General features: G+C 40.4%; 1 protein-coding gene across 1 annotated transcript; it reads right to left on the bottom strand.

Annotated features, from left to right (window-relative positions):
• Positions 1–5967: 5967 nt before the first annotated feature.
• LOC104512877 (lipase member M-like) lies at positions 5968–14969 on the bottom strand. Its single transcript, XM_010156042.1, has 9 exons — positions 14871–14969; positions 13582–13699; positions 12672–12870; positions 11871–11980; positions 11011–11147; positions 10304–10450; positions 9181–9252; positions 7385–7456; positions 5968–6225 (listed from the first exon to the last, which is right to left on the bottom strand). The coding sequence occupies exons 1-9, from the start codon at positions 14907–14909 to the stop codon at positions 5968–5970; spliced, it is 1152 nt and encodes a 383-aa protein (XP_010154344.1). The 5' UTR covers positions 14910–14969.

Below are 14969 nucleotides of genomic sequence, written 5' to 3'. Positions count from 1 at the left end.
TCCTTTGGGTTTTTTTACTTCTTGGGGCTGTGTGAAAGATCACATGCAGGGGTGTTTGTGTTAGTAAGAGCGTGCTGCGGAATTGCATGGGAAGACCCAAATGGGGAGTCTCCTGAAGGTTGCCCAAGGTCTGTTCCCCAGGGGGCTGCCAGAACAAGTATCTATGTGAGGAGGTCATGCCGTGTAACAGGTAGGGTTGCAAAACAGGTGAGGAAAACACTTGGGGATACCATGCGAGAATATGCCTGAGGACTCTGCAGATGACAAGGAAACTGTGGTTGGTAGAGCCAGCTCTTGGCAGGAGTCTAGCAGAAGCTTGACAAAGAATACCTGAGATGATCATCACCCAGCTTGTCTGTCTTTATCTACCTCCACTTCTCTGCCAGAAGGAGAGGTGAAAGAAGAAAGCACTATTTGTTTCCTGTCTCCTCAGGAATGAGGTGAGAAGGGTTTAGGATGAGCTCTCCACCTGCCCTCTACTCCTTTGGGATCAAATGCCATTTTTGGTGCTGATCAGTGATGTGCTGGATGAAAGATCAATCAATGAGGCTCATGAAGGGTCGTGCAGGGATTAGGGACTCGGTGAGATGTAACAGGCTTAGGGGAACATGTCTGCACCAGAACCATCCCAGCTCGTGTTTTCACCATGGGGTGATGTGCCTCAGACCAGGTTCGAATTCTTTTTGAAATTAGTTCCTCTGAGAATATGAAGTGAAGAAGGTGACCATGTGTGGCTCTCTAGAAGCCCCATGAGTCAGTTGCCAGTTAACCTTGCCTTTCAGATTGGAACTGAGTCATCTAAGTCTCCATGTACCATTCCCTCAGCTGCCTTCATCAACCCCTTGCTTCCCACTTCTTCCAAGAACCTATTTTGCTGCCCCCAGAAAATTGCATTTTTCCTAGTGCTACTTCTGAGCCCAAAGTTTCTGTTTCCAAAAATTGGTATTGTCACCAGCTGAGAAACCACAGAATGGTTTGGTTTTAGTGCAGTGAACAATGGATCACGAGACTGCTTTCATATTGCCAAGGGTCCATTTCCTTTACCTCTTAGAAGTGGCTGTCTGCATTACAAATCTTGTCTTGGTCATGGGGAGATGAAACCTTGCCCTTTCATGAGTTGACTGATGGTACCAGATTAGCTTTTCTGAATAGAAATTGAAGAGAGCAGTCTATGTAGCACCAGTTTATGCCGACTCCACCTACGGTAGATATGCTTCCAGGTTTTACTCTTTTTTTTTCCAGAACCCAGTCAATGAGTGAAGGAACATATCCCTTTTCTAGTGAGTCTTTGAGCCCTGTGAGCTTCCCTGACCTTTTTTTTCAACATGTAAATTTTGACTCAAAGGCTCCCTAGAGAAGGGAAGAGCCGGTTCTGCGTCCCGGAAAGTTATTGGGTGTGGGACTACAGGTTAAAACTGTTTGGAGAGCAAGAGAAGTGCTGACACATTCAGCCCTCCTTGCCTACAAGAGAACTGCAAGTAGGTAGGATACGATTTTTCTTTCCAATGTGAAGAACTGTACAAAAAGGATTAATCCATGAAGGTACAGATCAACAGAAATTAAGAGAGTATTCATGGTAAGTAACGGGGAAGAGGAGCAGGATTTGTGGGAGTAAGGAAGAGATAACCAAGAGGTTTATGCAATTTCTAAATCTCCTTATAAGAGAAGGTTTTGACTTTTTCTGATCTTCAATTTAACCTTTAAATTTGACAAAAAAAATTTAAAGATGTCAAACGTCCCGAGTCATCAGACAGCTAGAATGAAGAAGAGTTTGGAAACACCCAAAACTTTAAACTTGGCATCAAAACACACTTAATTTGATTCCCTTTGTATATCAAATACTTCTTAATTTTTGTTGTCTAAACAGGGAGCCTCACAATTATGTACTCAGTCAGCACAACACTCCTTTTTGCTTTCTGCTGGTTTACTTTGTTCTAGTGAGAGTAAAATAAGCCTCCCTCTCCCTGCATGGGAAATCTAATTTGGGAAGAAAAAGTTCTGCTAATGTCTCAGCTTGTTTTCAAATCACTACCAAGACTAGTTGAGGCAAAGCAGAGGCTAAATTCTTACTCTTGTTAGGGCAAACTTTTCTCAATGTATTCTATGATCAACTGGCTTAGCTGGCATGGCTCATGGACTTCCAGGTATTTGTCTTTTAAATCAGATACAGAGGGCTAAGTAATATCAGTCTTGGCAGGCCGCTGCTCCCTTAAGCTTCAGGAATAAACACTTTACAGCTAGAAGCCATGAACAGCCATTTTTATCTAATGAGATAAAGTCATAAGGAAATATTGGGCATGGTAAACTCTCAGAAAAGAACATAGTAAGAAGGAAAGAAGGGTCAGAGAGAAATGCCCTTGAAAGTTTTTTAGGCACTTTAAATATTTAGTGAAACTAAGATAAAAGCCCTTCAGAAATTTATACATCTATCCTTGTGCTTTAAGCAGTCTAAAATTTATTTCATATAAGCTGTAAGGCATACACACACCAACCAAAGAAGCAACTGTGACTCAGTGCATGTGAGAATCTCCTGCCTTACTCATTAACAAAACAGGCATGAGAATGAAATTGCAATACCAGGACTTTCATTCCCTCGTTCTCAGGATGAAGGAAACAAGTACAAGAAAATGTAATAGTTGCCCTTTTTCTTCTTTTTGTACAAGTCAAACTTCTTTGCCTTTCAACTTGAGCAAGCATGCACTTCTGTGCATAGCAATAGGCTTACAGATGAGAGAGGCAAAAAATATCTATTCTTACAAACAACTGCAAAAAACCAAGACTGCATATCTTCATGGGGACAGGAAACACAGAAAAGAAACATGAACACATGTAGAAGCAACGTACCTCTGCTTTGTCTGCCTTGCTTGTGCCTTCTGCTGCAGCTCCTGGTGTCTCCACCAGCAGACTGATTCACTGGCAGAAACCTGCGCCGATAAAAGGAAGTCAAAACACAATGAGCACTTCAGGGTAGCAGCTGTGAGTGTCATGAGTTGGCAGCATGAATTGTAGAGCGTGTTTAAGTGCTGATTTGGCAGTGCTTCAGAAGTGTGGAAATCTTTGTGATGAAAAAGATCTTCTGGTTAAATTCACAAACCCAAAATGCATGATGGAGCAGGAGAGTTTAAGAAGTACCTACAAATCAGTGGTTAGGATGTTTAGCTGGGATCTGAGTGTTCCAGTTCCCTGAGGCTGCAGCAGATCTTGACCTGTACTTTTGCCCAACTGAGGCACTGCTCCAATGTAATCTTTTAGGATGAAGAGAAGGAATTGTGCAGCTTCTCTCAACATACTCTCTCAAGAACACTGTCTCTGATACTGCTTTTCATTTGGTTATTGTTAACTTTACATTCCATATGAAGTCCTAAGTCTGTTTTTCAGTGAGCAGCACAATGCATGAAACTCATCTTATTCTACATTAGACTCTCATAGTTGACATGGCTCCTGTAGGGACCCTCTGGTGTCAAAGAAGGCTTGAACACATGATAAAACCTTTCTCCCAGTGGAGGAACAGACAAAGCTGCTTCTTTCTCACAAGGCATTTTGATCAACTCTGAAAACATAGTATCTCTAGTGATCTTTGCCTAACTGCCGAATTAGTTGTTGTGAGCCTAGTGGCTCAGTCCTCACTGAAATTGGCTTGATGACCATGGTCAGAAGGACACTGGGCTACAAACAAAGTAAAATACTCCTACGTGAGGACCAGCCCTTTCAGCCAATTAACTCATAAGTGTCTTCAGGAGAATTTGCGTTTCATCATGGACTGATGAGCATTTAAAAGAACACAAGATGAAAGGGATGTGTTCCTGGGAACACCACTGCAAATGGTATGATGCCTTTGGGTGGTGGGGAAGGAAAGGAGTGGATTAGGAACAGGATGCCAGTGAAGCCACAGTAACGGTTCTGCTTTACATACACAGTAGAGAACGTTTTTGGGGATGGTGAAAAATGTAATTTCTCAGTGAAAAAAAACCCATTATAACTCTGCTGCTCTGATGTCTCTAAGTGACAATAACTTCAATCATTCAAAAATTAATAGCTTAGAAGGGCTTCTGCAACTTGATGTCTAGTCCCTCCTCATGTCCCAAGGTGAGATTAACAGTCCCTATGGTGTTTCCAATGCTGCTTGCCCAACCTGTTTTTACTGATACTCCTGAAAATTCAACAGCCAGCCTCCTTGATGGTCTCCCAGGTTGCAAGATAACTGCACAACTGTAATCTCTTTCCTAGGTGAATTTAGGGGATTCTCTGGCCTCTTTCATCTATACTGCTATTGCATTTCCCATCATAAATATTGAAAACTCAAAAACTACGCCTCAAATCCTTGCGCATTTCCCTTACAAGCAGTGAGTTTTTTGAAGGACTGACTCTCCAGAGGATATTTTTCCCCAGAAATTTGTATTGGGTGTAAGGAATGTCCTTGTCTGGAGAGGAGCTGTTTTGTGTGGATCAAGGTCTGTTCACATTTGTGGAGCACAAGAAAACAGGCTAGGCTTCAGCAGTGGGCTCAGGAGAAGAAACAGGTCTGTTGTTTGTCTCAGAAGGGAAAGGGAAAGAAATGGCACCATCCACAGTTAATTTGTTTGGCTAATGAACCATTTCACAGAGTGAGATGCTGACCCTTTGGTTATATAATGTCATCAGTGAACTGTCTTAGCGTAACAGTTTTACCTGCCCTGGTTAACATCTCAGACTTGGTCCACGTTAACATTTGATTCAAGTGGAGAATGAGGGTGTCACACTGAACGGAAACCCCTAAATGCCTTGTGTTTCTTTCCACAATGAAGCTAATGGCATACCATTGTGAAGGTCCAGTGACCCTTAATGCTGTAACCTAATAACCATGGAGAATACCCTTCAGGTGAGTGTCTTGGTGCAATAACTACCTATTTGAAACAAGATTGGTAGAGCCAGAGTTCCCCAGGTAATTAAATAAGATGACAGTTTCTTCAGCACTGTTTTCAAAGCAGGCCTTCTTATGGATGGGCAAAGTGCTCTAAATACCCATGGGATGGAGATAATGGATTCTTTCTAGTGATTTTTGTGTGCTTTTCATTTTAGTGTTTAAACCCCAGAGGCTTCTCAGAGCCGTGGTAAAGGTTAGAACAGCTCAGGTCTGTGATAGCCAGTAGCTTCCATGTGAAATAGCAGGACATGTGAGGTTCTTGATGGATTCAGACTAATTCTGAACCAAAGAGTTCCACTGAAGTGCTGTCATTGCCAAGATAGAATCAGCTTCTTTGTCCCACCCTCGAAATTTCATGTACACAGATTCTGAAAGTGTTGTAAGCAGAGACTGAGTCTGCCAAGATTTCTCTATCTCAGGGGGGGCCTTGAACCCGTTTCCCATCTTCCAGGTGCATGTTTGAACCATGAGACTGGCTGATATTTTCTGCTGGTTTACCCTTCCTGTGTCCCTTGGTCTTTCTCATGAAAAAAGTGAGCAGAGCTGTTTCAAATGAAGACAAAACATCTTTTTCAGGAGTGAGTTTTTTATGTGAACTAAGTTTCTACTTTCTGGTCATCGTCTCATCTAATAATAAAATTAATATCATAACTGCTAGAATTAGTCTTGGATTACACTACACCTTTCAAGAACTGCCAGCCCAGTAAAATGAAAAATAATATGAAGAATAGAAAACTTCTTGAGATCACTGACCATATCCAAAGAAAGTCAGTGCTTTTATTACTGTTAGGGTCTACACAGAGATCAGGCTGTAAGAAAACCCTGTCTTCTGTTAGTAAGGTATGATTATGGCAGAATCTAGGCTGTAATAATTAAAAAGTGATTGCTGACCCTCAAGGTTTCCAGAAAATATGAAGTGCACCATCAGGATACAAATGACATTGCAGTGACACATGATGTGAAAATAGCATGAGAAGGAACGCTTTCTCTGACTCCAGCAGCAACCATCTGATGCAAAAGAAGGTTTTGTTTGTATCCAGTGAAAGGAAATGTTGTTGAATGAGTCAGGTATGATTACTGGTTGTGGGTTGAGGATACTTCTGCATCAGATCAATAATTTCATTGTACATGTGCAAAGTTGCATCCAATCCCCAGATGAAATCCAGGTGTGCCCATTCAGGAATCCTCTTGTGATAGATAAGCCTTTTAATTTGAGACAGTAAAATGGCTGCATCCTTGGGGTCTGCAAGCAAGTCTTGTCCCCCAGTCCATACTGCAGTGGGTACAGTCATCTCTTCTACATTATAGAGAGGAGGAGGATCAGGAATGAATAACCAGGAAAGCACAGCAAACTTTAAACATGTGTTTGGGGCTTTCTTCTGTCACTGTTCAAAGTAGAGGTGTGTAAACCAAATAGGAAGGAAATGCCCCTGCTTGCCTTTTCTGTCTGTGTTTGCAGGGCTGACCCAGCTGATAGAACAGCCAAAGGAAATATAGCTCCTGGGTTGACAAATAGTTACTGTTGGTTATTTGTCCTCTCAGCTAGGAATTCCTAGGACAGGAGCCCAGAACAAGACAGAAAATATCAGGATGGCTCTGAATTAAACCCCATCTTGGGCCTTTTGGAGTACTGGTCAGCCCCAGAAGACATACATGGTCTAGTTAGAACACACAGTGTGTGACAAGGGTGAAAAAGATGATGAAGTGACTTCAGTTGGAGGACAGCGGAAGTTGCTTAGGGCTCCTAAGTTTGGAAAACAGAGGACAGAGCAGGGATAAGAGACAGGCTTATACAGTCACAAATGGTATGAAGAAAGAGCACAGGAAGTAGTTATTCTATTACTTCACATAACACAAAACCTAGAATACACCCAGTGACTTTCCAGGGGCAAACAAATTCAAGACAAACCAAAGGAAGTTGTGTTGCATGCAACCCATCATCAAAACATGTAACTCTTAATGACAGGCTGTTGTAGAGACCTAGAAGGTAGGAGGGTCAAGGATGGTATTAGACTTATATGGAGGAGAGGTTCTTCAGGGACTGCTTAAGGACAAAGTATTTTTGTTTCTGCCTGCCAGAATCTAGGGGTAGCTATTAGCGCTCTCCAGTTGACCTAATATTGTTTCGCTGATCTCTCAAACACATTGACAACTGTGTCAATCATGTTAATAGCCAAGATGCCTCTTTGCTCTGATCCACTAGGTGTACTTTTCTCCATCAAAACTAATTTTCTATTTTTCCTGCCCTTAATTCCTCTTATCCCTATTCATCTTTTAATTGAGAAGGTTTGTGATCACTCTCTCATTGCTATTAGTGTTTGCATGTTTTCTCTGTTCACTTCGAAACTGGGAAGTAATACAGATGGTGGTGGCTAAATCCATCTATTTGTATTCTGGAAATATGCCTCCTCCTACAGCCTTGTTCTCTTTCTCTGTGCTTCTGTGTTGTCCAAGGGTGATAATAGTTTCACCACAATATACCTGTTGGTATTTTTCCATGTTCTTCTTTAAATTGCCCCAGTCATAAGCTTGGAACTTCCCCGAATGGGCTTCCTAAGAGGATGAACAAGAGAAGGCTAGTCACAAAGCTGTCATTCAGGAAGTTTATAGGTTCTTTCCCTGCTGAGCCTCTGACTCCAATCTAAAACCTCAACTGAAGTTCTTCAAGAACTATGAAAGATCCAACAGTATATAAGTTAAAAGTTTCAAGCAGTGAAAAGGAGTCAAATATTTTTGTCAGAACCAAAAAATCACTGATCCTGCAGAAAGATCCAGGGATGCTTTCGCAGGCAATTTGTTGTACTTTTTAAGATTCTTATTAATGACTCTCTCCAGCAAGTTCCCCTCAGTGCTGCTGCCCTGTCCACTTCTGGCAGCCATGTTGCCATCACATAGCTCTGTGAGTGGCTCCTTCGTATGTTTTCTCTTCCCTCTCGTTTGATTACAGAAGTCACTGTTTCTAGTTTTCCTCTTGTGCTCCTTGCCTTTGCCTACAGCATGGCTTGTTACTACTGTGAGAAACACCATCAATGGGATCTTAATATTGAATGTAAGGTAGCAGTTAATCCTTTAACAGTAATAACAGCAATGACAACAAGTATTACTCCTGTATGTTTGTATTTGCCAGGCTGTGGCTAGATCCTGAATTAAACTTGAGTCAGTTTGCAGATCAGCTCCTGCTATGCTTTTGTAACCCTTTTTCTTTACAGGTTTAGGCCACAGTTACAATAGCAGCTTATTCAAATCTAATATTTTATGTAACTTCACTGCCAAAATATTTTTTGATTTTTACTAAATGCCTGTGCAGATGTCACCCAAACATATCCATGTGTTTCCTGTGTTGAAAAGTACACTAACACTCTTGCAAGCTCACAGTGCTTGCAACTGCTTCCTGCTCTGCTCCAGAGCCTACATTGCTGCCAGGAAACTTGTCTTGCATAGAGCAGCTTCTGTGACAGAACTCAGACTTTATGAGTCCTGAAAATGTGAGCCCGAAGACAGAAAGGCAGCACTACTGCTGAGGGTGTATTGTGACAGAGCACAGTACACTGTAAGTAACAAGTCTACTAAATAAAGGGGGTCTTATTTATAGTTCTATTGCTGTCCAGACCCTGAGAGCTTTGAAAGCAAGAGATCATAGAATCATAGAATGGTTTGGGTTGGAAGGGACCTTAAAGATCATCTAGTTCCAACCCCCCTGCCGTGGGCAGGGACACCTTCCACTAGACCAGGTTGCTCAAAGCCACAGACCAGGTTGCTTAAAGCCACAATGAAAATGATGATGAGATGAAAACACAAGGGGTTTTACAAGTAAAATTTAATATACTACAGAGCAGACTGTCTTGCTCATTTCTTGACTCCACATTGGAAACAACTAATTTCTTAGAGTAAGTGCTGTACAGAATTGTAGACATAATTTACAAAAAGTACTAGATATAAAATAGAGTGATATATACATCTACATCCACAGCTTCCATCACATATGTTTGTACATACATCTGCAACCACAGCTTCCATCACACATATTTGTACATAAATAGAGCATCTCACTCTTGGCTTCAAATCTGCTTGTATGACATAGGGTATCTCTAACCTGCTGGCATGAGAAAGGTCAATGAAAAATAGTGTTTTGAACTGAGATTTCAATTGTAAACCACAGGTTGCATGGGTTTCCAAAAAATCAGCAATGGTCTCGCAACAAGATATCAGCTATACTCACTATAGACTATTCAGCCAGAAGTAAGCACCTATTTTATCTTACAGGACTTTGCTAGTACCTGACTCCAATGGATTATATTCTGCACAGAAGTTCCAGCAGAGGTCTGTGCCATATAGACGTCAATTCGGTTCTGAAAGAAAAAAATCAGTGAGTATTGTCTTCCTCCCTTCTATTCAGATGTAACTCACAACGTCAACAACAGCAGTGTATCAATAAAACCAACAGAACTTGGAGTGGCATGACTGGACTCTTCCTCAGGGTTACTCCAGATGTGGTGGTGCATCAGGTGTGGAGTAACACCAAAGGAACAGCCCCAGCCAGGACATTTTCCAGGATGATTGAGAATCTAGAATAACCTAACAGATGGAAAGAATAGAATAGAAAGTCAGCAATTTAGACTCCAAACTAGGTGTTGGGTTTTTTTTTTTTTTCTTTTTCCCAGGAGTTTGCAACAGGTCCTGTCTGAGAGAGGATTGCTGTTGGAGAGAACAGCAAAAGCAATTGCAGTCGTCTGAGGAATGCATGACTGAAATAAAACACACCCTAGTCCTGCAGGGGTTTCTTAACAAGTTGCTGTGTGATCCTTCCTCAGAGAACATGCTCTGAGGCATTTCTTGGAAAACACTGGAGCAAAACTTTGATGCCCAGGTGGTCTGGCCTACAGCTGGACATGGCATGAACTGCCCAACTATGTCTTAACCACTAGTGTGTGCCAACTCTCTCTTAGGTACCCTGTGCCTCTAAACACATCCCTGATGATCCAAGGCAAGGAGGAGGAGGACAAAGAGGAATATGTGTGTTCATTTCTCTATTGCAAAGAGCTCCTGTAAACATGAAGCAAGCAGAGGTTTTATTTCTTCTTTCTTTTCATCTTTCATCATAGCATGAACCAGGAGACAGTGCCCTAGGTGAGGTCTGGTCGAGGCCAGATTGTAGAGTTTTGGGGGGTTTTGATCAGCTGTTAACTGTGGGAATGGCACCAAGTGCTCTTCTAGGAGCGAGGCAGTAGTTCTCTGCCAGTGATGGGGCAACCAGCAGATACTGCTGTCTGGTAGTGGGGACTGTTCCCTGCAATGTGATGCTGCCTAATAGGAGTTCAAGACTCATACCATAGGATAGAAGATAAGTTTTCAGTGCAGAAACTTAAAATTCTTGGTAGACTTGGTAAGACTTATACATACCATGTCAATGTTTTTCAGATTACAGCCACCCAGACTGAAGAAGACACTTCTACAAAGCCTGGCAAAAGCTCGGTGTCTGCAGACGGGGACTATTAGCCTTCTTAGACACTCAGTCTGGGGAAGGAATTCTTTTTTGCCAAGCAAACCCTGTGAGATACAAAGGTAATATTAATTTAATAATGTACACTTGTACACTGTGCTGTAGTTTTTAAAAGATGTTTGCCTCCTGTTCCTGTTCTCCAGCACTTTCAGTGGTTCTCACTTGCCTTTTCTTCATTTGCCAGATAATGTTCCCATAAACAAGAAAGAAATTAGGTGTTTTTCTATTGCATCAACCTGCTCCGGCATTACTTAATTTGTGTTATGTCACTTTTAATGAAGAGATATGCTAGACATTAACTCCAATTCGTATTTTGGCTCTAAGCTTGTGTATCGGTTGTGGCTTTATCTAGAGGAATCTTGGAAGCCTTTGAGGATCTGCATCTCTCTACCTCTCTGTATACCCTGGCCCTGTGCCACACTATTGCCCTAGATAAAGAGTTTTCCTTAATGTCCAGTCTGAACTTCCAAAAGCTTCAGTCATATGGTAAACCTATCCACATGCAAACAAGTAGATTTCATAAAGCCCTAAGCTTTTTTGTTTATCCATTTTACGAGTTGAACAAACAAGTATATGGTTAAACAGTTGAAACTAAGATATCACATACCCTGAGCAATTTTTCGGGAAGGTACAGAAGTTTTGTTGCTGGGCTTCTAGCATACTTAATAGTAGTGACAGGTGCCAATGCAAAATACAGTTTGATTTTTTGTGCCAGCTCTGGCATTGTTGAAAATGCAATGAAAGCTGAGAAAACAAAAAAGAGGAGATAAGAAAATCATTATTTGTGCATTGGACTATTTTCAGTGATTATAAATGCTATTCTGCAATTTCAAACCTACAAGCAACCTTCTATTGTTCAGAGACTATGCTTCACCCTATATGTTTGTGAAATCCCTCTTCTACATGTGTTACCAGCTTATAGCTTTACTTGCCTCTTCAGAGTGAAATTTCCTTCTATATTTTGCCTTTACAGATTTCTTCCATACCCTTTTGAACATAAATGCACACTTCTGATGTACATTCATATATTTGATACACTATTGGGAGGAGCAGTTGTTTTTCTTCCGGTCAATCCAATTTTATATTATATTTGTGTGTGTGTGTGTCCTGTCCAAACTGGCCAACTTCTCTTTCTCCACTCTCATCTTCCTATTTTGTTTATTCTTGTCAACTAACCAACTGCTATTGGGCACACCCTTGCATCTTGGAAAGAAACAATTTGCATGGTCGACAGTACTTTCTAGTATAATTCTAAGTCAACAGACTTACAGCAGCAGTGCATTTGACCCATTATGCTTTATTATTTTTATAAGAAGTTAAAAATGCCTACATGCTGAAAAAAGCTTATCCTGTGCTTTTTCACAATTGTAAAGAGTTAATGAAAACCCAAGGTACATTCAGTATCTCAGTATCCAAATTACATTTTACGCCCATTTTCAGGAGTAAACATTGGTCTGTTTAACTTACCAATGGTAGTACCTTGTGAATAGCCAATATAGTACAACTTTTCCTGTCCTGTTTTCTCCACAATGAAATTTATTGCTGCTGGAAGATCAAACTTTGCCATTTCATCAAAACTGCGGGCAGGAGATTGAAAGAGAGGCATGCATAAGTTAAAAATCAGACCTTATTACAGGCTTGTCAGCAAAGAAATAGCATGAACTGTTTAGTGAATCATTCAGCCATTTTAGTTTCTGTGTTTTTCCGGGACTGAGTATGGAGGATACTACTCAAGATTTTCTGGGGTATTTTCTCCCTTGACACCAACAGAAGGACTATAACTTCAAGAAGTGTCAGGTTGAATTTTAACTGTCCACACAGAAGGAAGAGGTGGTGATATAGTAACAGGACTCCTTCCATAGAATCACACATTTTATACAATTTGGCATTAAAGAAAAGGTCCATTTTTAAAAGCTCATTAAAATAAGCACAAACATTATTTACATTTACTATTTCTGTGATTTTTGTGTTATTATAATATACAGACTAGTGTTTCTAAATAGCCTCCAAAATTGTCTCCAGAATTGAGAAATGGCTTGGCAATGGCCTGTGCAGGTTCCTCTGAGTTTCTCTGTTGCTACACCTCTGGTTTGAAGAGCCTTTCTAACAGTAAAGCAGTCTCCATCACTATTAAAGTTCACATGTTTATATAGGGGCACCTCAGCGAAAGTGAATGTAAAGAATGCTTTTTAAAAAAAAAAGCATATGTAAATCCCAGATTTAGCCAGCTTAAATAAATATGTAAGGATGAGCAATGGTTCTGCCTACCTGAAAGCCCAGAACTCATCTTGATCAATGGAATAATTTTGATGTTTTCTGGACCAGCGATTCCCTCTGCTATTTCCCATCCAAACGTCAAAACCAGCATCAGCTAGTATGAAGCCCAAGCTGTTGTTGGACAGGTTTGTGACCCAGTTACTAGCATCTCCCAATAATCCATGCTGGAGAAACACAGCAGGTTTCAAAGCTGAAAAGCAAATCAGAAACAAAACAACGATTTATATAATGTCTTCATTTTCTGGTAGTTCAGGGACATTACTATCCCATATTCAATACTGGAAAGTGTTCCTGCACAAACTAAAGGGTATACAACTCATCATAAGAACAAAACTTCCCTTTCTGTAAAAAGAGAACTTCCTCTAAGCTTCTGAAAGATTTATGGAAAGATCTGCCTGACACCAGCAAAAAACTAGCTTGGCATCCTCTGGTCATTGTTTGTGTAGTTCAACCACATTAGCTTGAGATTCTCAACACTGATATAAAGAATGAAGGTGTGGGATTGTTTGTAGAGGTTTACTTTACCCAAAATATGAATCAGTCACTGCTGTTAACCAGGTGTAAGCAAAAGCAAAGCAAAATTAGAAGCTGGAACAGCTTTCTCAAAACAGGCTGATTGGGCAGATTACAGCTTTTACCTTATTTTTATTTTTTTTTTAACTTCTACTCATCAACTCTTATTATGAGGGTATGTGCTCCATATTATAGGGGATTTTTATTGCAAATAGGGGTGCTTGGCATAAATTCTGTGCATCTTGCAGGTTGTTCAGGGCAGACAGAATTCTCTGCTAAAATTTCACTTGCATATACAAGCTTTGGTGGAAGTGTCACAACGCTAAGGTATCTATTTCCAGAATGTGCCTTATCTAGGCTACTTTTGTCTCATATTAAAGAACTGTACCTGGGTTTCCCTGATTCTGTGTACCATAAGGAATTCTGTTAATGGTAATGGTATAACCATCTTCTGTTGTCACTTCATACTCCTCACAGGGGTACCCTTTGTAAGTAATGAGCTCATTCTAGAAGAGAAGGTACAAATGCATTTGCTTGCAGAAGTCTATTTCATATATTATCTGCATATGATATTTACAAAGAAGAAATGTTAGAAAGCAGATACCACTGGGGATTTAGTCTACATATATTAAACATCTAAATAAAGCAGTATCAGATTGGATATTGTAGCCCTAAAACTGCAACAAATTTCCTTCATTCCTTGTGTTATATTCAGGATTTGACTATTCAGATAAAATCTGTTATAAAAAAAACCTGTATTATACTACTGCCATACAATCACAAGCCCTTGCATTCTGGTGATAATAAGAATCACTACAAGCTCACAGCAGGAGCTTATGATTCCCATAGCTGAGATGAGGATCTGCATGGGTGCGTTCTCCTGATCTGTCGCAATGCAAAGTGAAACCGGTTTGTTTAAACTACCTTCAGAGAAATAATGAGAGCTTCACAACTGAACTTTTTTGAATGGCACATATGAAAACCATTGAAAAATTGACTACATTATGGAAAATACAGGATTGGCCACTAGTCACAAGGGAAATCACAAGCACAGCTAGTCTTAAACTCTGAAGTAATATTACTTTTCCCCTGGAGCATTCAACCTGTTGTATTACAAAAGAAGATTGGCTTTTATAACTTTTACTCAGAGAATTACTCAATGTAACTTGTCACGCAGGACAGAAAACCCAAGATTTTAACAAGTGACTAAAGATCTAAACAAACTTGCTTGTCTACAGGTGGTCTTCTGAAAAGCTCTGCATTTCTTTTCTATCTGGTCATTCAAAAAAGGAGAAAACATAAGCCACTGGTTATTTAGTCGTCTTTGCTGATTAAATGCTGACATACTAGACGGTCATTCTTTCAGGTAGAGGGATAGTGCCAGCAATAGCAAACTGATATTTAAAAGGAAATTAAAGGTAACTGGTACTTAAAAGGAAATTAACTCTGGAGATTTACTAAGGAAAGGTGTTTGTCTTAATTTCTATCAGACATAAGATGTGCTGCTACACATGCAGACAGAACAGGAAAGAAGAGAAAGTAGTAGTGTACAGAGTGATTAGAGAGGATGGGTTAAAGAAAGGCAGGGTATCTACCTTGTTATTTCTAAAACTTAGAAACTCCTTTGCCATGAGACATGCATTCCTTCCATTCCCAGGTCACTACTGAGCAACTTACAATATTCATAAATGCTTCAGGATCCACAGCTCTCTTCATCCTTCTGAGTCCTTCTGAATAAGTAATTCCCTGAAACAAATATGCCACAGCAACAAACAG

Source organism: Eurypyga helias, unplaced genomic scaffold (genome assembly GCF_000690775.1).
Source record: "Eurypyga helias isolate BGI_N326 unplaced genomic scaffold, ASM69077v1 scaffold1257, whole genome shotgun sequence".
In the NCBI taxonomy this organism is placed as follows: domain Eukaryota; kingdom Metazoa; phylum Chordata; class Aves; order Eurypygiformes; family Eurypygidae; genus Eurypyga; species Eurypyga helias.
This window is presented reverse-complemented; position numbering and strand designations above follow the sequence as displayed.